This window comes from Gavialis gangeticus, unplaced genomic scaffold (assembly GCF_001723915.1).
Source record: "Gavialis gangeticus isolate Ggan-Ray unplaced genomic scaffold, GavGan_comp1, whole genome shotgun sequence".
NCBI classification, from domain to species: domain Eukaryota; kingdom Metazoa; phylum Chordata; order Crocodylia; family Gavialidae; genus Gavialis; species Gavialis gangeticus.
The window spans coordinates 11803179-11817525 of record NW_017729007.1 but is presented as its reverse complement, the minus strand read 5'-3'; the positions used below and the strand labels follow the sequence as shown (position 1 = coordinate 11817525).

Genomic DNA, 14347 nt, shown 5'->3' with positions numbered 1-14347 from the left:
GATTTCTAAATAGCCCATAATATAAAAGCAGGGAAGCCTCTTAAAGGAGATAACTATGCTTTCTCTCACTTGCTGTATGTACCAGTTCGTATCAATATATGCATTAGGATCTAGTACAGGTAGAGCTGCACAAAATATCCTTCCTTTCTACAATATTTTTGAAGTGTTAAGAAATTTTCACAAGTTATGAATCTGGCCTCATGCAAAATATCACTTCTGCCAAGGAAGTGTAGGAGACAGCGACTCCCAAGAATGCCATCCTCCTCTCTCAGATGTACCACACCGTAGGTGTGTCACCCATTTTAAAGTAACAAGAAAACAGGAATGCCATAGCTTCTCTCATTCCTTGGGAGTCTCAAAACAGCAGAGACTCCCTATGTCTGAAGAAGGGTGATTGTACCCGAAAGCTTGCTAAGAACTTTTTTCCAACTACTTGGTTGGTCCAATAAAAGATTACCCAGAGAAGCTTGCCTGCCATAGTAGACTGAAGCAGTGAACTCTGAGCACCAGTATTCTAGGTCTGACCTTGGCCAGTATCGGCTACATCTGAGGAAGGGATTAGGGATTTTGCAGGTGGCAGTTAGCTGCTCACAAATATTTCTTTCAAATCTCCATTTCTGAGAGTTGGCACATGCCCTGAAGCTAGATATTTTCCATTTCAGGTTATTGTTACTGTTCTTACTCCTTAATAGTCCATTAAATTTCCCTTTATCCTACTTGGCCTTAAGGAAGGATGGTCTGTAGTAAAGGTGCTGGCATGGAAATCAAGAGATTTCAGGAAGTTTATAGCAAGGCACTGTGACCTGGTGCACCTTGATTCCCCATCTGTGCATTGGGGATAGTAACCCTTTTCTACTACACAGGGTGTGAGGCACTACTGTGCTACGGGAGCATGCACATGCATTGATAGAGATCTTGTTTATTTCTGTCAATTACTGCCATATAAAAGAAGAAATATGTCATTTCAATTACAGAAAACTTGGTGTGTGCATAAAGCAATGTCTCTCATCTCATTTTAAGCTAAAACCTTCTCCCTCTGGGTGTTGACAGACTGATAGCTGCTATTTCCAGCAAAAAGGTGATTTGAGGTATAAAAGTTTTTGTCACTTCCAAATTCCTACTCTTCTTAGAGCTCTCAAACTCCCCATTGTGCATATGGGACATCCTGCAGTCTCCTTTATCCAGTACCATGCTCCAGTCCAGCTCCAAAAGCCAATATTATTTTATAGCCTTAGTTACCATTTACATTGCAAACACACAAGAAGTTATGGTAGGTTTGAACCGCTCTTTTTACCCCTCATTCAAAAAACACCACAACTCCACTTCTGAGTTAAGTAAAGAAGATTATGATCCATTCTTTACGCTAGTTCCTTCCAATACTAGACACCAATTAACTATACATTTTTGTTTTTCTTCACTCAGAATATTGTCTTACAGTATATGATGACTATGTTTTCCATTAAAAACATCATCAGTATTTTTATATTCCATCCTGTAGCCATTGTAGATGTTTGTTTAATCATAATCTTTACGTCGTTTTTTTCTTTGTTTTTCATAAATGTTTTTCTATAAGTGAGCATAGACATGCATAAGAAAGTAGGTTTGTTGTTATTCATGACAGTGAGCTTTCGGGCTTAGAACCTCAAAAAGTCAGTGCTCTCATGAATAAGTCATCATGGGTTTCTCAGAGTCTAATTAAAACTCAGTTTACAGAAATACTCCTGCTCTGGTTGAAATCAGTCCCATTGACTTCTGTCAGATTAGGATGTTGATGTTGCTGTACAATGGTTAGTGAGGAGGGAAAGGCTAGACAACTCTTTTATGGTCACACTTCTCTTTTCTTTCAGACCCACATCCTGAAAAAGATGCTCTGTACTCATCTGAGACATGCAGAACTGTACCCCCTGCAGGGGTGTTTCTCACCTGTAACCACAAACATATAGCAACAAGTGCTGCTACAACAAATGTAACTCTGAGCCAGGCCAAATCAGAGCCAACACCTGCACTGAACTGTAATGCTGCTCACCCTCTGCTGCACATCAATACGCTGTATGAAGATCATGAGGAAGAGGTTTCAAACCTTATAGACAACAGCATTCACTCACCAACTGAACCCAGGGAAATACTCTCCATACCCACCCCAAAACAGAGAATGATAGCAACATTTGATGAACCAATGGCAATAGTGAGCTCTGTGGAGTACTAAAGAGACTGCACTGCACAGCTGTACCCTGATGGTTAGGTCTATCACCACTGTAAGTTAGACCTTGCTATCCACAACAATGCAATTTACTGCATGAGCATGGAGAGTTTTAATACAAACTATAGGCTTTGGTAATACTTCAGATGTTTTCCAGGGTCACATCATCACCACTGTTGGTAGCATATGAAACAGAAGAATAATAAATCCAAATGGAAATACACCTTTACTGTAAACCTCCTCCCCACCACCATGTGACACAAAGTTGTAGCCTCCTGAGCTCCACGTGGTCCAGACAACTTCTGAAATGTTCATTCAGTGACACATCACAGCAATTTTTTTTTACAGAGTGCATATATCCTCTGTAGTTGACAATTGCGAATTCAAGTTAAACAAACAAAGGTAAGGTGTGTATTCCATTTTAATGGTAGGAGTTGAGAGCATCAACTAATAAGAGGAAAATGTCAGGAGAATGTTTCTCAAGAAACAGGAACAATCTGCAGGCAAGCTTTTCTTCAGGTTTTTTTTGACTCACTAATGCTGGGCTTGATGGAAATTTAGGTTGAGGGGCCTATTAACACCAGCAGTTAGTGCAAAAGGAATTGAAATTCTTCAATTTCTTGTATACCTGAATGAGAAATTCCCTGCCCTTTAACAAGCTTATATGTTTGATGGAAGATGATAAAATGAAGAGTTTATTTTTTTAAATATATTTTACCATAAAATTACTTTGTAGCTTTTCAAATCAGGGGTTAATTTAACAAAATGGGTAGAAGAGGGTCATTATAGCTGTTTATTTTTTCATAGCATTTCTGTGAACCAGGTTAGAAACTTTAATGGGTGCTTTATTGATATGAAAAATCTTACAAAGCTGATAAAATATTAAACCAGCAATTTTGTCAAACAATGCACAGTTAAGGAGGACTATGAATTTAAGTCTGCAGTATCTCCAGAGGTCAATCCAGCAAAACACTTAAGTATGTGCTTAGCTCTTGGTAAATGAGTAATTCCACTGACACTGAGACTATTCACATATTTAAACTTAAACATATGCCTAAGTGTGTCTGCTGGGCCTGGATCCTAAAGTATGCAAACAGTAATCCTCCAGTATATGCTCTCCTTGTGATTCAAAGTCTGCCTATCTTGGCTCAAAGCACATCCTCATGCCCACCTTCCTATAACTTTGACATGTGTGATTTTTATTAGAAAACTCTAGGGTAATTAAAACATCAACTAAAAATGTATCATGCAATAACCATTCTCAGCAAAATTATAGTGAAATAAAAGTGACTTAAAATAATTACAGCTACATTCAAAATTATGGACTTTCGTGTGTTTGCTTCAAAACTCTGTATAATGGTAGAACAAAATATACAGCACAAGTATGGGACTGAAATCTTAAATATATTTTTAATTTATATTACCTCAAACATGGATATGTGATGCCAGTATTTAATGAAAAATAGCACTGAAAATAAACATTATTCTGAATATCTTTAATGTGTACTCTTTCATAACCAAATGACCCATCCTTACCACATGACAACTAATGAAACTTTAGGATAAGTATTAAATGCAAGTTTTTGAAACAATATGCCATTCCATCTTACATATCTGACTTTGTTGATGGCAGATAATATGGTATACAATTTTAAAATAATAAAAAAGCCAATGACAGGTTTGGGGCTTTATTCTGATTTTCATACCTACATAAAATTGCACTAGTTGGACTGTATAAAGAGTACAGAATCTGGCTCTTAAACATGAACTTCCTTGAAGCTGCTTCTTCATTTGGCCTGCTGACCAGCTGCACTCTGTAATTTTCATCTGAAATCAGCACACATCAGAGTATTCCTGGTAGGTATGACTGCCTGGCTTCACTATATTTGTGCACATTCTGCTGACTGCATGCACTACAGCAGGCAGAAACTAACAGGTTAGATTGAATATATTTTCAGCCAAAGTACTGTGGTCTTAAATTCCAGTGAGGAGTGCCTACACTGTTTAAAATAGTCTAAAAAGGTCAGAAACCTGTTATTGACCACAGAAGTCAGGAAATGCCATTGGCCTAATTCACAATCAGTTTAAGAAAAAACTCCTTTGCACAGCTGGAGTTGCAGCTGTTTAATCAGCACAGAGCTGTTTTTCCTGATGTCATGTGTTAGAAGCTACGGGCACTTATACACATTCTGGACATCTGCTCTAATGTACTAATATGAGCATGCATCAGGGCAGACTCAATTAATCCAGTCTGCTGGAGCATGTTAATTAGTATGCTCCAGCAGCCTCCGTATCACATCTATGCAGCATCCCCATGCTTCAGAACAGCAGCAGGGGCACTTGAACTGAAGCTCATCAAACAAGCTTTAGTTCAATGCCCCCACCACCATCCTGAAGCATGGGACACTGAATACATGTGATGCTGCAGGCACTTTTTAATTAGAGCAGCTCTTGGAGCCACTCTAATTAAAGCACCCATCCTGCCACCCTAGACCATGTGTATAGATGCCCAAAGGTTTTACACTTACAGAAAAACCTCTTGTATTGTCTTCTCGTTGCCCTTGGTACTCTGTATTGAACAAAATGTCAGGTTTTGCCATCTTTCTGACTGCTTCAGACTGCAGCAAGCTACCTGAACGTTTAGCTAGCTCCTGTTAGTTGTTCAGTTCCTCTGCCCAAAGGGAGTCCCTACCTTAATTAAAGAATAATAATTATTAATACTATATCAGAGGATAGAAAGCTTCTTTGGATCCAGAATGGCATACCCAAGATCCCTTGGCTCTAAATATTGCTCCAAGGTAAGGCTACAGATTTACTTACCCCATGAGAAACTCCAAGGAAACTCAGGCCCCCTTGCACATCCCACCAAGGCAGAGGTGGGCAATTATTTGGGGCGGAGGGTCGCTTACTGAGTTTCAGCAAGACATCAAGGGCCACGTGACAGGCAGCCGGGGGCAGGTAAATATTAATTTTCTAAATTTTTAGGGGCCCTGCGGGCTGGGTAGAATGGCCGGGAGGGCCGCATCTGGCCCACGGGCCACATTTTGCCCACTCCTGCACCAAGGAGATGACGAGCACCACTGAAGATTCCAACCCTGAAAGATCTTTTCATTTGGACAAGAAAATTGTCAGATGAGGCAAAGGGAATTTGAGGGGCAGTTCCCTTGACTAAGGGATCCCCAATAGATCTCCAGCCCCTTGCTGGCCTCCTACCAAGACTTCATAGCCCCAGCTGCTTTTGATTAACTTTGAGTATGTCACAGGACCAGTGGCACCAAGGACTCAGGAAAAAACTTAACCAGTCCACAGGAGCAGCCTGGGTCTGACCCCAAATGTCCCCAGTAGAGCAGCACTGACCTCTGTTGAGACACCCTTAGTATCATCACATCTATAACTCCCAGCACCTGACACAATCATAGTACCATCCATGTTGGCTTAGAAATGGTATTTAAAGGTTTGTGTTTTGGGAATTGGCCTATAGGTATAGATTATAATGGGTCAGGATGGGCAGCAGGGGTTAATTGATTTCTAAGAAGCCTGGGTCTCGCAATCACATGATATCACAGCCTTGGAGGCAGACAGGCTGTCTAACACAACAAGGACACAGCCTGAGAATTGAGGGCGTATGCATTACGCTGCCCATAACACGAGATAAAGTGACACCAGCTGACAAGGCCCCAGAGCAAGGCAGGGAGGGGTCCCAGTTTTGGAGGAACTGACCAGATTAGGAGAAGGCCTGGAAGGCTACGTGGAGGTGTGACCACAGAGAGACAACCAACCAGAGATAGCTACGGACAAAGTCATCAGGAGTCTTCACGAGGGAAGGAGAATACAAAAGCAGAGACTTGAGAGTAAAAAAGGGTCCCTCCTTCTCTTCCTTTTTGTCCCTCCCTAATCCCTCCCCATCGCCATCCCCATCCCTGTCCCCCAGGAGACAGAGGGCATACGACCAACCCATCTCATACGCCGCTCGGCAGCCCACCTCCAGAATGCTGACATGCTCCCACCCAAGAGAACGTCTCCGTGGAGCCCGTGGCCTGCCCAGATGTACTTTGACTCTGTTGACAGTCCTAAGATTTAGCAGATATATAGAATTGTTTGTTTCTTTGTACTGTTTCTTTCCTGTTATCACTGTGTATCAATAAATTTGCCCATTATCGAATGGAGAGATCGTGGTTGGTCTGAAGGTGCCTCCCCCCCCAAACAAGGTCTCTGGGTCCTAAATCCAGAGCCAACAATCCACAGCATCAGGGCAGGTTTAGAGAGCGTTGTTACCTCCTTCACACTCACAAGTACTGAAACAACCAAACACACCACTCAAATTCACAGAACTTGTGAACTTATGTAAACTACAAATGAAGTGCAACTGATGCTGCTATCCACTTCCATTCCTCTGCCAGTGTCATCAGCATCAGCCTCTCTAATGGCTCTTAAACTGATGGCATTCCTGTTCATTATTTTCCCAGGGAGACAGGTGAGGAAATGTGGGCACAGATGGTGGATCCTCCTCACTCTGTTCTCCATACCAACAAGGTACCAGTAAGGACTTATCCCTCTTTCTGAAGGAGGTAGCCATGAGATTCTAGCTAAAATGAACAAATTCACTTTCTGATATTCTTTCCAAAGCCTTGTGTGTCCAGGGTAGAGGCTTTTATGAGTTAGAAATGTAACCCAGGCGGTACTCCAAGAAGTACCCCCTCTCCAATTGAAGGGATCAAAGCAGGTGCACAAGCGCTGTGGGAGGTGTAGGGACTCTCCTCCCCTATACAGCAGAGCCAGACCACCAATGGGGACTTAACCATATACCTTTTAATACTGGGAACATAACAGGCATAAATCAGAGGGTATAGTGGACACTGCAATGCCCAAGGGGGCAGGATTCGACAAAGGTTAGACACTTACAGTCATTGACAAAAACAGGGTTAACAAAATATAAAACACAAACAGCAGATCAAACAATACGGGTTGGTGAAATATAAAAAGGCACAATATGCAAAATGTCAAATGACAAGGAAACATAGGGCCTTGGTACCTGGAGGGGGAGAAAACACAATGGCCCCTTTCCACTGCAAGAAGATGTGCTTCTTGTTATCTCACTCACCCCAAGTCACCACAGCTGGGACTTGCACCCAGATCCCGCACATGATAGGCAGGAACATTGCCCCACCGCCACCACTGGTGGAGCTACTCCAGCCTGCTAGGGGGCTTGACCTTCCCGGAGTCCCGGCCTCATGTCAAGCTGCCTGGCCTCTGATTGGAGGAGCTGGAAGCAGGGCTGGGAACCCCTCAGGTCACTGCTCAGATCCTTCCTGGAGCGGGGGAGCCTCTCCTGCTGGCCGCAGCCTCTCCTCGGGGATCCTGGAGCCCAGCAGGGAACCTCTCCTGCCGGCCGCATGCCGTGCTGCTGAGGGTCCTACTGCTGCCTGCAGGTCCTGCTCCTTCAAGCTCTTCCAGGGCACTGCTCCTGCCCTGCTGGCTCAGCTCTGTGAAGCTCCTTCCTTGTTGTCCCCCGCTGGTCTCTCCTGAGTCAGCCCACGCTACCCCTTTCACCCCTCTCCAGGTGACCCAAGGGGCCAATCAGGGGACACAGGGGGTGAGTCTCTGGGGCCTGATTGGTGAGGAAAGGGAATCCCAAGTCTTCCAATCATCTTTTTCCCTTTCAAAACCCCTGGGCTAAGTCACTGCCAGCCAGCCCCTCACAGACACAAGGTGCACACTAGCTTTTTGGTTATAGATGACTAAGCCATTTGGGTCCTCTCCACCCAAAGATGAAGGGACAAGAGATTTTTCCAAGTAAAAATGCACGAGGCTAAACTAAGAGATAGCCATGGTGTCTGCAGCAGCGATCCCTTGTGGTCGAGGATGGTCACTCCCTCAGGTCAAGTAAAGGGTTGCAGATGACTCTGCTGATGTGATGAGTATGTAGCCTGTATCTGATGGGTATATCAGAGTGCACTACACCTGAACTCAAGCACTATGCAGCCTCATTAGACAGGTACCCACATTACCACAGTTATCTCCAGAGCAGAGCTCTCATCCAACAAAGCTTTGCTTCACATACCGTTTGTCCAAGACTCCGAGACCCTACCGCGGAGCAGCGCGAGCACTCCTTTGGTGTCACCCAGAGTGGCGTGTCAGGAGCCAGAGCAGCAGACGGGTGTAATTATTCCCAGTGGACCAAGCAGGCTACCTGAGAGGGCCGGGCTGCCAGCAACCCAACTACTTCCAGCTGGCCCAGTTACTTGCATGGAGGTGACTGCCTGCTTATAAGCAGCAGCTGTTTCAGGTGCCCATGAGGTTGTGCAACAGAACAGATGTCTTTCTAACCTTGGACTTATGGCTACTAGATCCTGGTTTCATCCTTGCTCCTGCCTATTTCTTCCTTTGCTTCAGACTTGCTGGCTCCAGACCCCTGCCCTTCCTGACTCTAGTCCCAGCCCCCATCTTCTGATAACTGTCTACTGCCTTAGGGCTTTAGTTTGGTGTCTGTCCACATCCTGGTCCCTCCAGTTGGAGCTGCCTGTTCTGGACCACCAATCTAGTTACTCTGGTCTGGATTCCTGCTTCCTGTTCCTGATGCACTGCCCCTCCTTGCCCCACCCCATGACTCTATGCACCCACCTACACACACACACACCTCCCTCCATGACTATGCACATACACCACCACCCCCAGGACTTTACCTAGGGGAACTGCTTATCTCTTTCAGATGTCAACCTCTTGACCTGCCTGCTGAGCCCCTGACTGACTTCAGTCTAGAACTTGTCTGTTCCTGATTCCTGCGGTTGCTGGAGGTCTATGGACCAGGTTCAGCTGTGGACCATTTGGACGAGGGAGCATAAAACCCCAGAGGACAGTATAGCTAAGTAGCAAACTATGAGGGAGTAGTTTGCAAGGGGAAAGGAAGCAGGCTGGGAGTTTGCTGTGTGGAAGGGTTGGGCTGCTGTACTGGGGACTGTATCACTCAAAGTATCCATCAAGTCCTGCGTTCTTGCGCACACAAGAATATGCTGTGGTGTTCCTGGGTCCCTCCTGTCCCAACATCAAGATTCTTGTTATAGTTGGCTAGACTGATATCTTGAATTTTTGGACCATCTTTCTGTATTGTCCTATGGAGAAAGCAAGGTCCGCTGACCTTCCTGGAGCTGCTAAATACAGGGTCTGTCTTACATTTTGGCAGATTGTGGCCTAGGCTGTGTGCCATTCCTTCCACCTTCCTGAGCAGGTGGCCAGGGGGAGAGGATGGCATGTACTTAGCTACTGATAGCTGACCTAGTGCACAGGGGGACAGGAAGCATTTTCCAGTTGATACGAACCAGTAGCAAATGACTGTGTATGTTTCTGCTGAACAATGCAGTACCCAGCAGAGACACGTGGGCTAGCTGAGTACCAAAAGCATTAGTGCGCTGTCTGGGATCATTTCCCCAGCTGAGAAGGAAATTGGCTTGTGGTAGAATGCTGCATGCATGCAGTTTTACTGCTTCTAGAAACTAAGATAGGTCATTAAAGCTAGCTCAGGTATTTCTACAGTGCATTATATTGTGCAGTATGCAGCAGGGGTGTCACCCACCCAGCCTGTGGAGGTAAGTCATCTGGTCCACAGAGCTTTCTTTCCACTGTAGCTGCCAGCAGCCAAAGAGTTAATGCCACTGCTTACCAGAGGTGACCGCCTACCACCTCTGCAGAATTTAGTGGTGGCACCTGCAGGGTGCTGTCTGTGCTGACACTGTGGCTCTGGGGGCTAAGCAGCAGTAGCTTTAGCTCCTTGGCTGGTGGTGTTGACACAGCAGCTGTTGCCAAAAGCCCTGCAGCCCAGATGTAGCTCACAGCGAACCCTGTGGTCCCAATCCAGCCTGTGAGGCCACATGAGTTGGACATTTATGGTGTAAGTTTATCTACTGTCTCCATGAAGCAAGAGGAAAACAACCAATGAGCCACAAGAGAAGAAGGTTGTCTAGCCCTATGTAATTAGAAATAGTCACATTTAAAATTCTCCCTTTAAGAATGGGCACATAGCCCTGGATATCCCCATGCTAATCAGTGCTGTGGCAAAATTAAGACATTTCAACCTGTCTGCATTTTCAAGGTCTGTTTTCTGCCCCATTCAGGTTAATGGTAGTTTTCCCGTTTTGTTCTCTGGGCACAGGGATGGGCCCTCCATGAGCGTAGATATGGCCTTCTTTTCTTGTTCAAGTGAATTTAAAAACCTGGAACAGAAAAGTCAACTGTCAGAAGCATCATTTATGCTATTTTTAGTTCTTGGCCATCCTGAATAAGAGGCCAGCACTCTGTATCCAGCAGCTAATTACACAGAACATTCATGGGAAATTTTTAATGCACCAATGCACATTGCTATTACCAACATTTAGCTCTGTGAAATATGTATCTATGCACTTACATTGGGCAAAATATTACATATTGTCCATCTGTGGTTGAATACATATATGTATAAGTGTGTGTGAATATATATATATATTTTTTTTTTTCAACCACAGATGGACAATATATAATATTTTGCCCAATGTAAGTGCATCTCCTATATTCCATTTCAAAGCTGAGCAATAGAATAAGATCAGTTTATTTAACATTAGTAACTTTTTTGCCTAGTCCGACATAGTGCTTTGTATCTCTTTGACTTCTTTACAACTGCTCAGCACCTCATTGTAGATGCTCAGTTCTTTGCAGATTCATGTTGTCAGTGAATTGATGTTTGATACTGTGAACATTAGTGAGTATAACATTTGCTGTTGCTCTTAGTGCTTGCCAGGTATTTGGATTATAGGACATGCATCATTCCTGCACTGGTGATATAACTGCTCACTGCCCTGAGTGCACCTTTATGCCTCAGTAATTCTGAGGCTGCCACAGCACAGGCTGGCTCCTAATGCAGGTGATGCGGCCCAAAGGTTGCCATGGTCTATCTCCATTTGACACCCTTCTCTTTGGACTGTTCTGGCAGCCAGGATGTTCCAGTCACCGTGCATATTCACCATGGGGAATTTTACCATTGACTCAAAGGACAGTTGGACTAGGCCATAACTGCATTTGGCTGCAGACAGGAAAACAAGGTTTTCTTTTTCTTCTCTTCTGGAATAGAAACCACCGTGCAGAAGTCATCATTAATACCAATGCTCAGCACTGTGCCTAGCACTTTCATCCAGAGCTTTTGATAGTCTTTAAAGTATATTAACATTATTGTTCCTATCCTACAGAAGAGAAAAATACCAAAATAAAGTGACATCTGAGGTAACCAAATAAATCAATAAGAGCTACAAAGAGAAGCCATGTCTTCTGACTCCCAAATTCCAGCACTTCATTCACCCCAAATCTCCTGTCTACCACTATAAAATGTGTATGTCATGAGATGACACAGATCTTCAGGGGTGATGCCCAGGTGAAATAGTTTTTCTTCTAGGAAACATCAGATCATTGAAATCTCCTCACTGAAAGGAGGAATGGTTTTGGCATTCAAACCCTTCAATGTACAGAATATGCTGGGAGTTTTAAAGGGGACAATTATCTTTGTGAACATCCATCCACTTCTCTATTTTTCTTTCTTTCTGTCATCCACAGAAAGACACTCCACTGTGCCTGTAAGCAGAGTTTAATTAAAAGAACCATTTTATTTATATTATTTACAAGCCATTTGGCAGGACATTTACAGTGGCTGCTGTTCACTGAATGTCTTTCTGAGTTATTCTGCAACAGTGTGCAAACAGAAAAGCTGATAAACGAGTCTATAGAAATCTCTGTAGGTCTGATTGTAGAAAGTGCTGCCAGGGGTAACTGTGTTCTTGGCACCTCCCAGGAAGTGCTCAAAGTGTTACAGCCCTACACAGGTCCCACTAATCATAGAATTAATATACCCAGAGCCGTAGACAGTTTAATCTGAAAGAAGAAATTGGTGAAGCTGGTTTTCAGTGTGAATAAGTCTTTATCTGCTGGCTGGGGAAACCAGCTTGCCTAGACATCTAAAGGCCAATAGTACTGTGTTCTGTCCAGCGGAAAACATACACAAGCTGCATAAGGCTACGTATCCGTTCCAGGGGGAAAGGATATATTCTACACACTGGGCTAAACTAGCCAGAGAGAATCTAGTGCCTTATACCTGATGAGATGGAAAACAGATAATCTTCACCTGCTTGGAAAGAAAAGAGTTTGTGCAACGGATTCATTGATTCCAACATGTGCCAAGTCCATGAATGCCAGAGGAATTGCCACAGCCCTAAATGTGAGGTAATGATTATGTGCAACGACTCAGCCTGGAACAACTGGGTAGCGGAGGAGTGAGAAGCAGGGGGCATGGGACACAAATGCCATGAAGTTTGCTGTTGAGGGAGGAGCTTCCCAATTCCTGGTGCAGAATGCTCTTTGGAGCTGTTGAATATCTTCAACAGCCATCCAGGGACTCGCCTAGCTCTGCTGCTGAGACCTCCATGATAAAGACAAGCCCTTAGTGGTCTTAAACTGAGCATGTAAGTGCAGGGCAAAGGGGCATGACGGAGAATGAAGGTGTGAAAGAAATTATTTAGCAAACAGAAGAAATGTGGAAAAACCAAATTAACAATATCGAAAGTTAGAGCCCAAAGAATATAGCCCATTTGATTTCAGAAAGCTGAGAAAGAAGCAAAAAAGACTTTTGAGAGAAGCTTAAAATAGCATGAGAATGAACTAGAGGGAGGGTGAAGGAATATTGTAATGACTAGGAAGCCCTGAGCGTAAAGCGGTGAGGGGCTCCAGAAATACTGAAAGCAGCTGGAGAGCTTGAGGACTTGCTAAATGCAGTTCAGCTGGAAGAGACCTAGCAATTGCTGAAGGAAGTCAGATCAAACGATGGAACGAAGGAAAGACTGAGAGAGAAGAGTGTTCCTTTAGAGAGAGTGGTATGTGTCGTGCAGGGTCTGTGGCTCTGCCCAAACAAGCAACTTGGAGATCTATGCAAGTTCCTGAAATGTAAACATCCAGTTTCTACTTCTACTTGATCCGTACCTGGTGTATGAACCAAATGTGGGGCAAGTGCATGGGTCTTGAAGAGCCCTCCAGGGGTTCCTTTAGTACACAGGCCTTTGCTGTAAGTTCTCTGAAACTACCTACAAACAAGGATGGTTGGGGGAGGGGGCATTGTGAAATTGAAGAAAACCCAGCAACAAAACAGATGTACAACTGTATATCCTTCCTCTTTCCACTCCTTTCCAGTAGCATAGCAGTAGTCTCTAGCTCCCTTTGAATTTCCTGCTGAGAGCTATATGGACCGTCTCTGGCATCTACTTGCTGTTTGCATCTATGAGAAACAGCGATCAAAGTATCTCTTTGCAGGTCTATCTTCAGCCAAATGGGAACTGCTTTAATTTTAATTAACTTTGTTTTTTGCTTAGTTTTTGTTAAGATACTGAGTAATAAAGGGCTTCAGTAGATCCTGCTTCTTGCCACAAAGTGCTCTTGTCTCTGTTATTTCTCATGGCAAAATGGATGGAGAGGCAAGAGTAGTTTGCCCTTAACCAAAGTTGTAGTTACTTGAAAATTAACTCTTTGCCATAATGTTGCAGCTCTTTTGCCTGAGCTGATTTACGCACCATTATCCAATTTTGAGTTATGGTAAGCAAGTGTCACTAACAGTGTCATGGGGAAGGGCGGGGGAGTGCAGCCCATGGTACTTCTTCCTTCTCTTCACCAATGAAGGGAACAGGGAATTCCTTCCTTTCTGGAGCTTCTGATTTTGCTTATTTATTATTGATGTCTTTGTGCTTGTACAGGATGCCATGCTTTTTTTTCTCAACAAATATGTATCGAAATAGAAATGTATTTTTAAGTAGTGTATTGCTTCTCTCTCTCTCTCTCTCTCTCTCACAGACACACACACACACACACACACACACACAGAAAGAGAGAGAGAGAGAGAGAGAGAGAGAGAGTGAAATAACATTTACACCCCTGTAAAATGGAAGATCTGAATTTAACCAATTTTGGATTTTAAACTTAATTGCAGAACAACAAGATTTTTTATCTCCCTACTTGCCATCTGACACCTCCAGGGAAGGAATTCTACCTAATCTACACATCAAAGAGCTACTCAACACAGCTCACAAAAACACTCTCATGGACCCAGAGGGACAGTCTTCCATCTTCAGCTCCCTCTGCGCAAACATG

General features: G+C 43.8%; 1 protein-coding gene across 5 annotated transcripts in view; it reads left to right on the top strand.

The window, feature by feature from the left end:
• The window catches only part of PANX2 (pannexin 2), a 27830-nt gene extending 24135 nt beyond the window's left edge, over nucleotides 1–3695 (top strand). For all 5 annotated transcript variants that reach the window (XM_019509309.1, XM_019509308.1, XM_019509306.1 and 2 more), the window contains one exon: nucleotides 1848–3695. In XM_019509309.1, the coding sequence (XP_019364854.1) occupies nucleotides 1848–2206 (359 nt within the window). In that variant the 3' untranslated portion in view covers nucleotides 2207–3695. The remainder of the gene's footprint in view (nucleotides 1–1847) is intronic.
• The last annotated feature ends 10652 nt before the right edge of the window (nucleotides 3696–14347 follow it).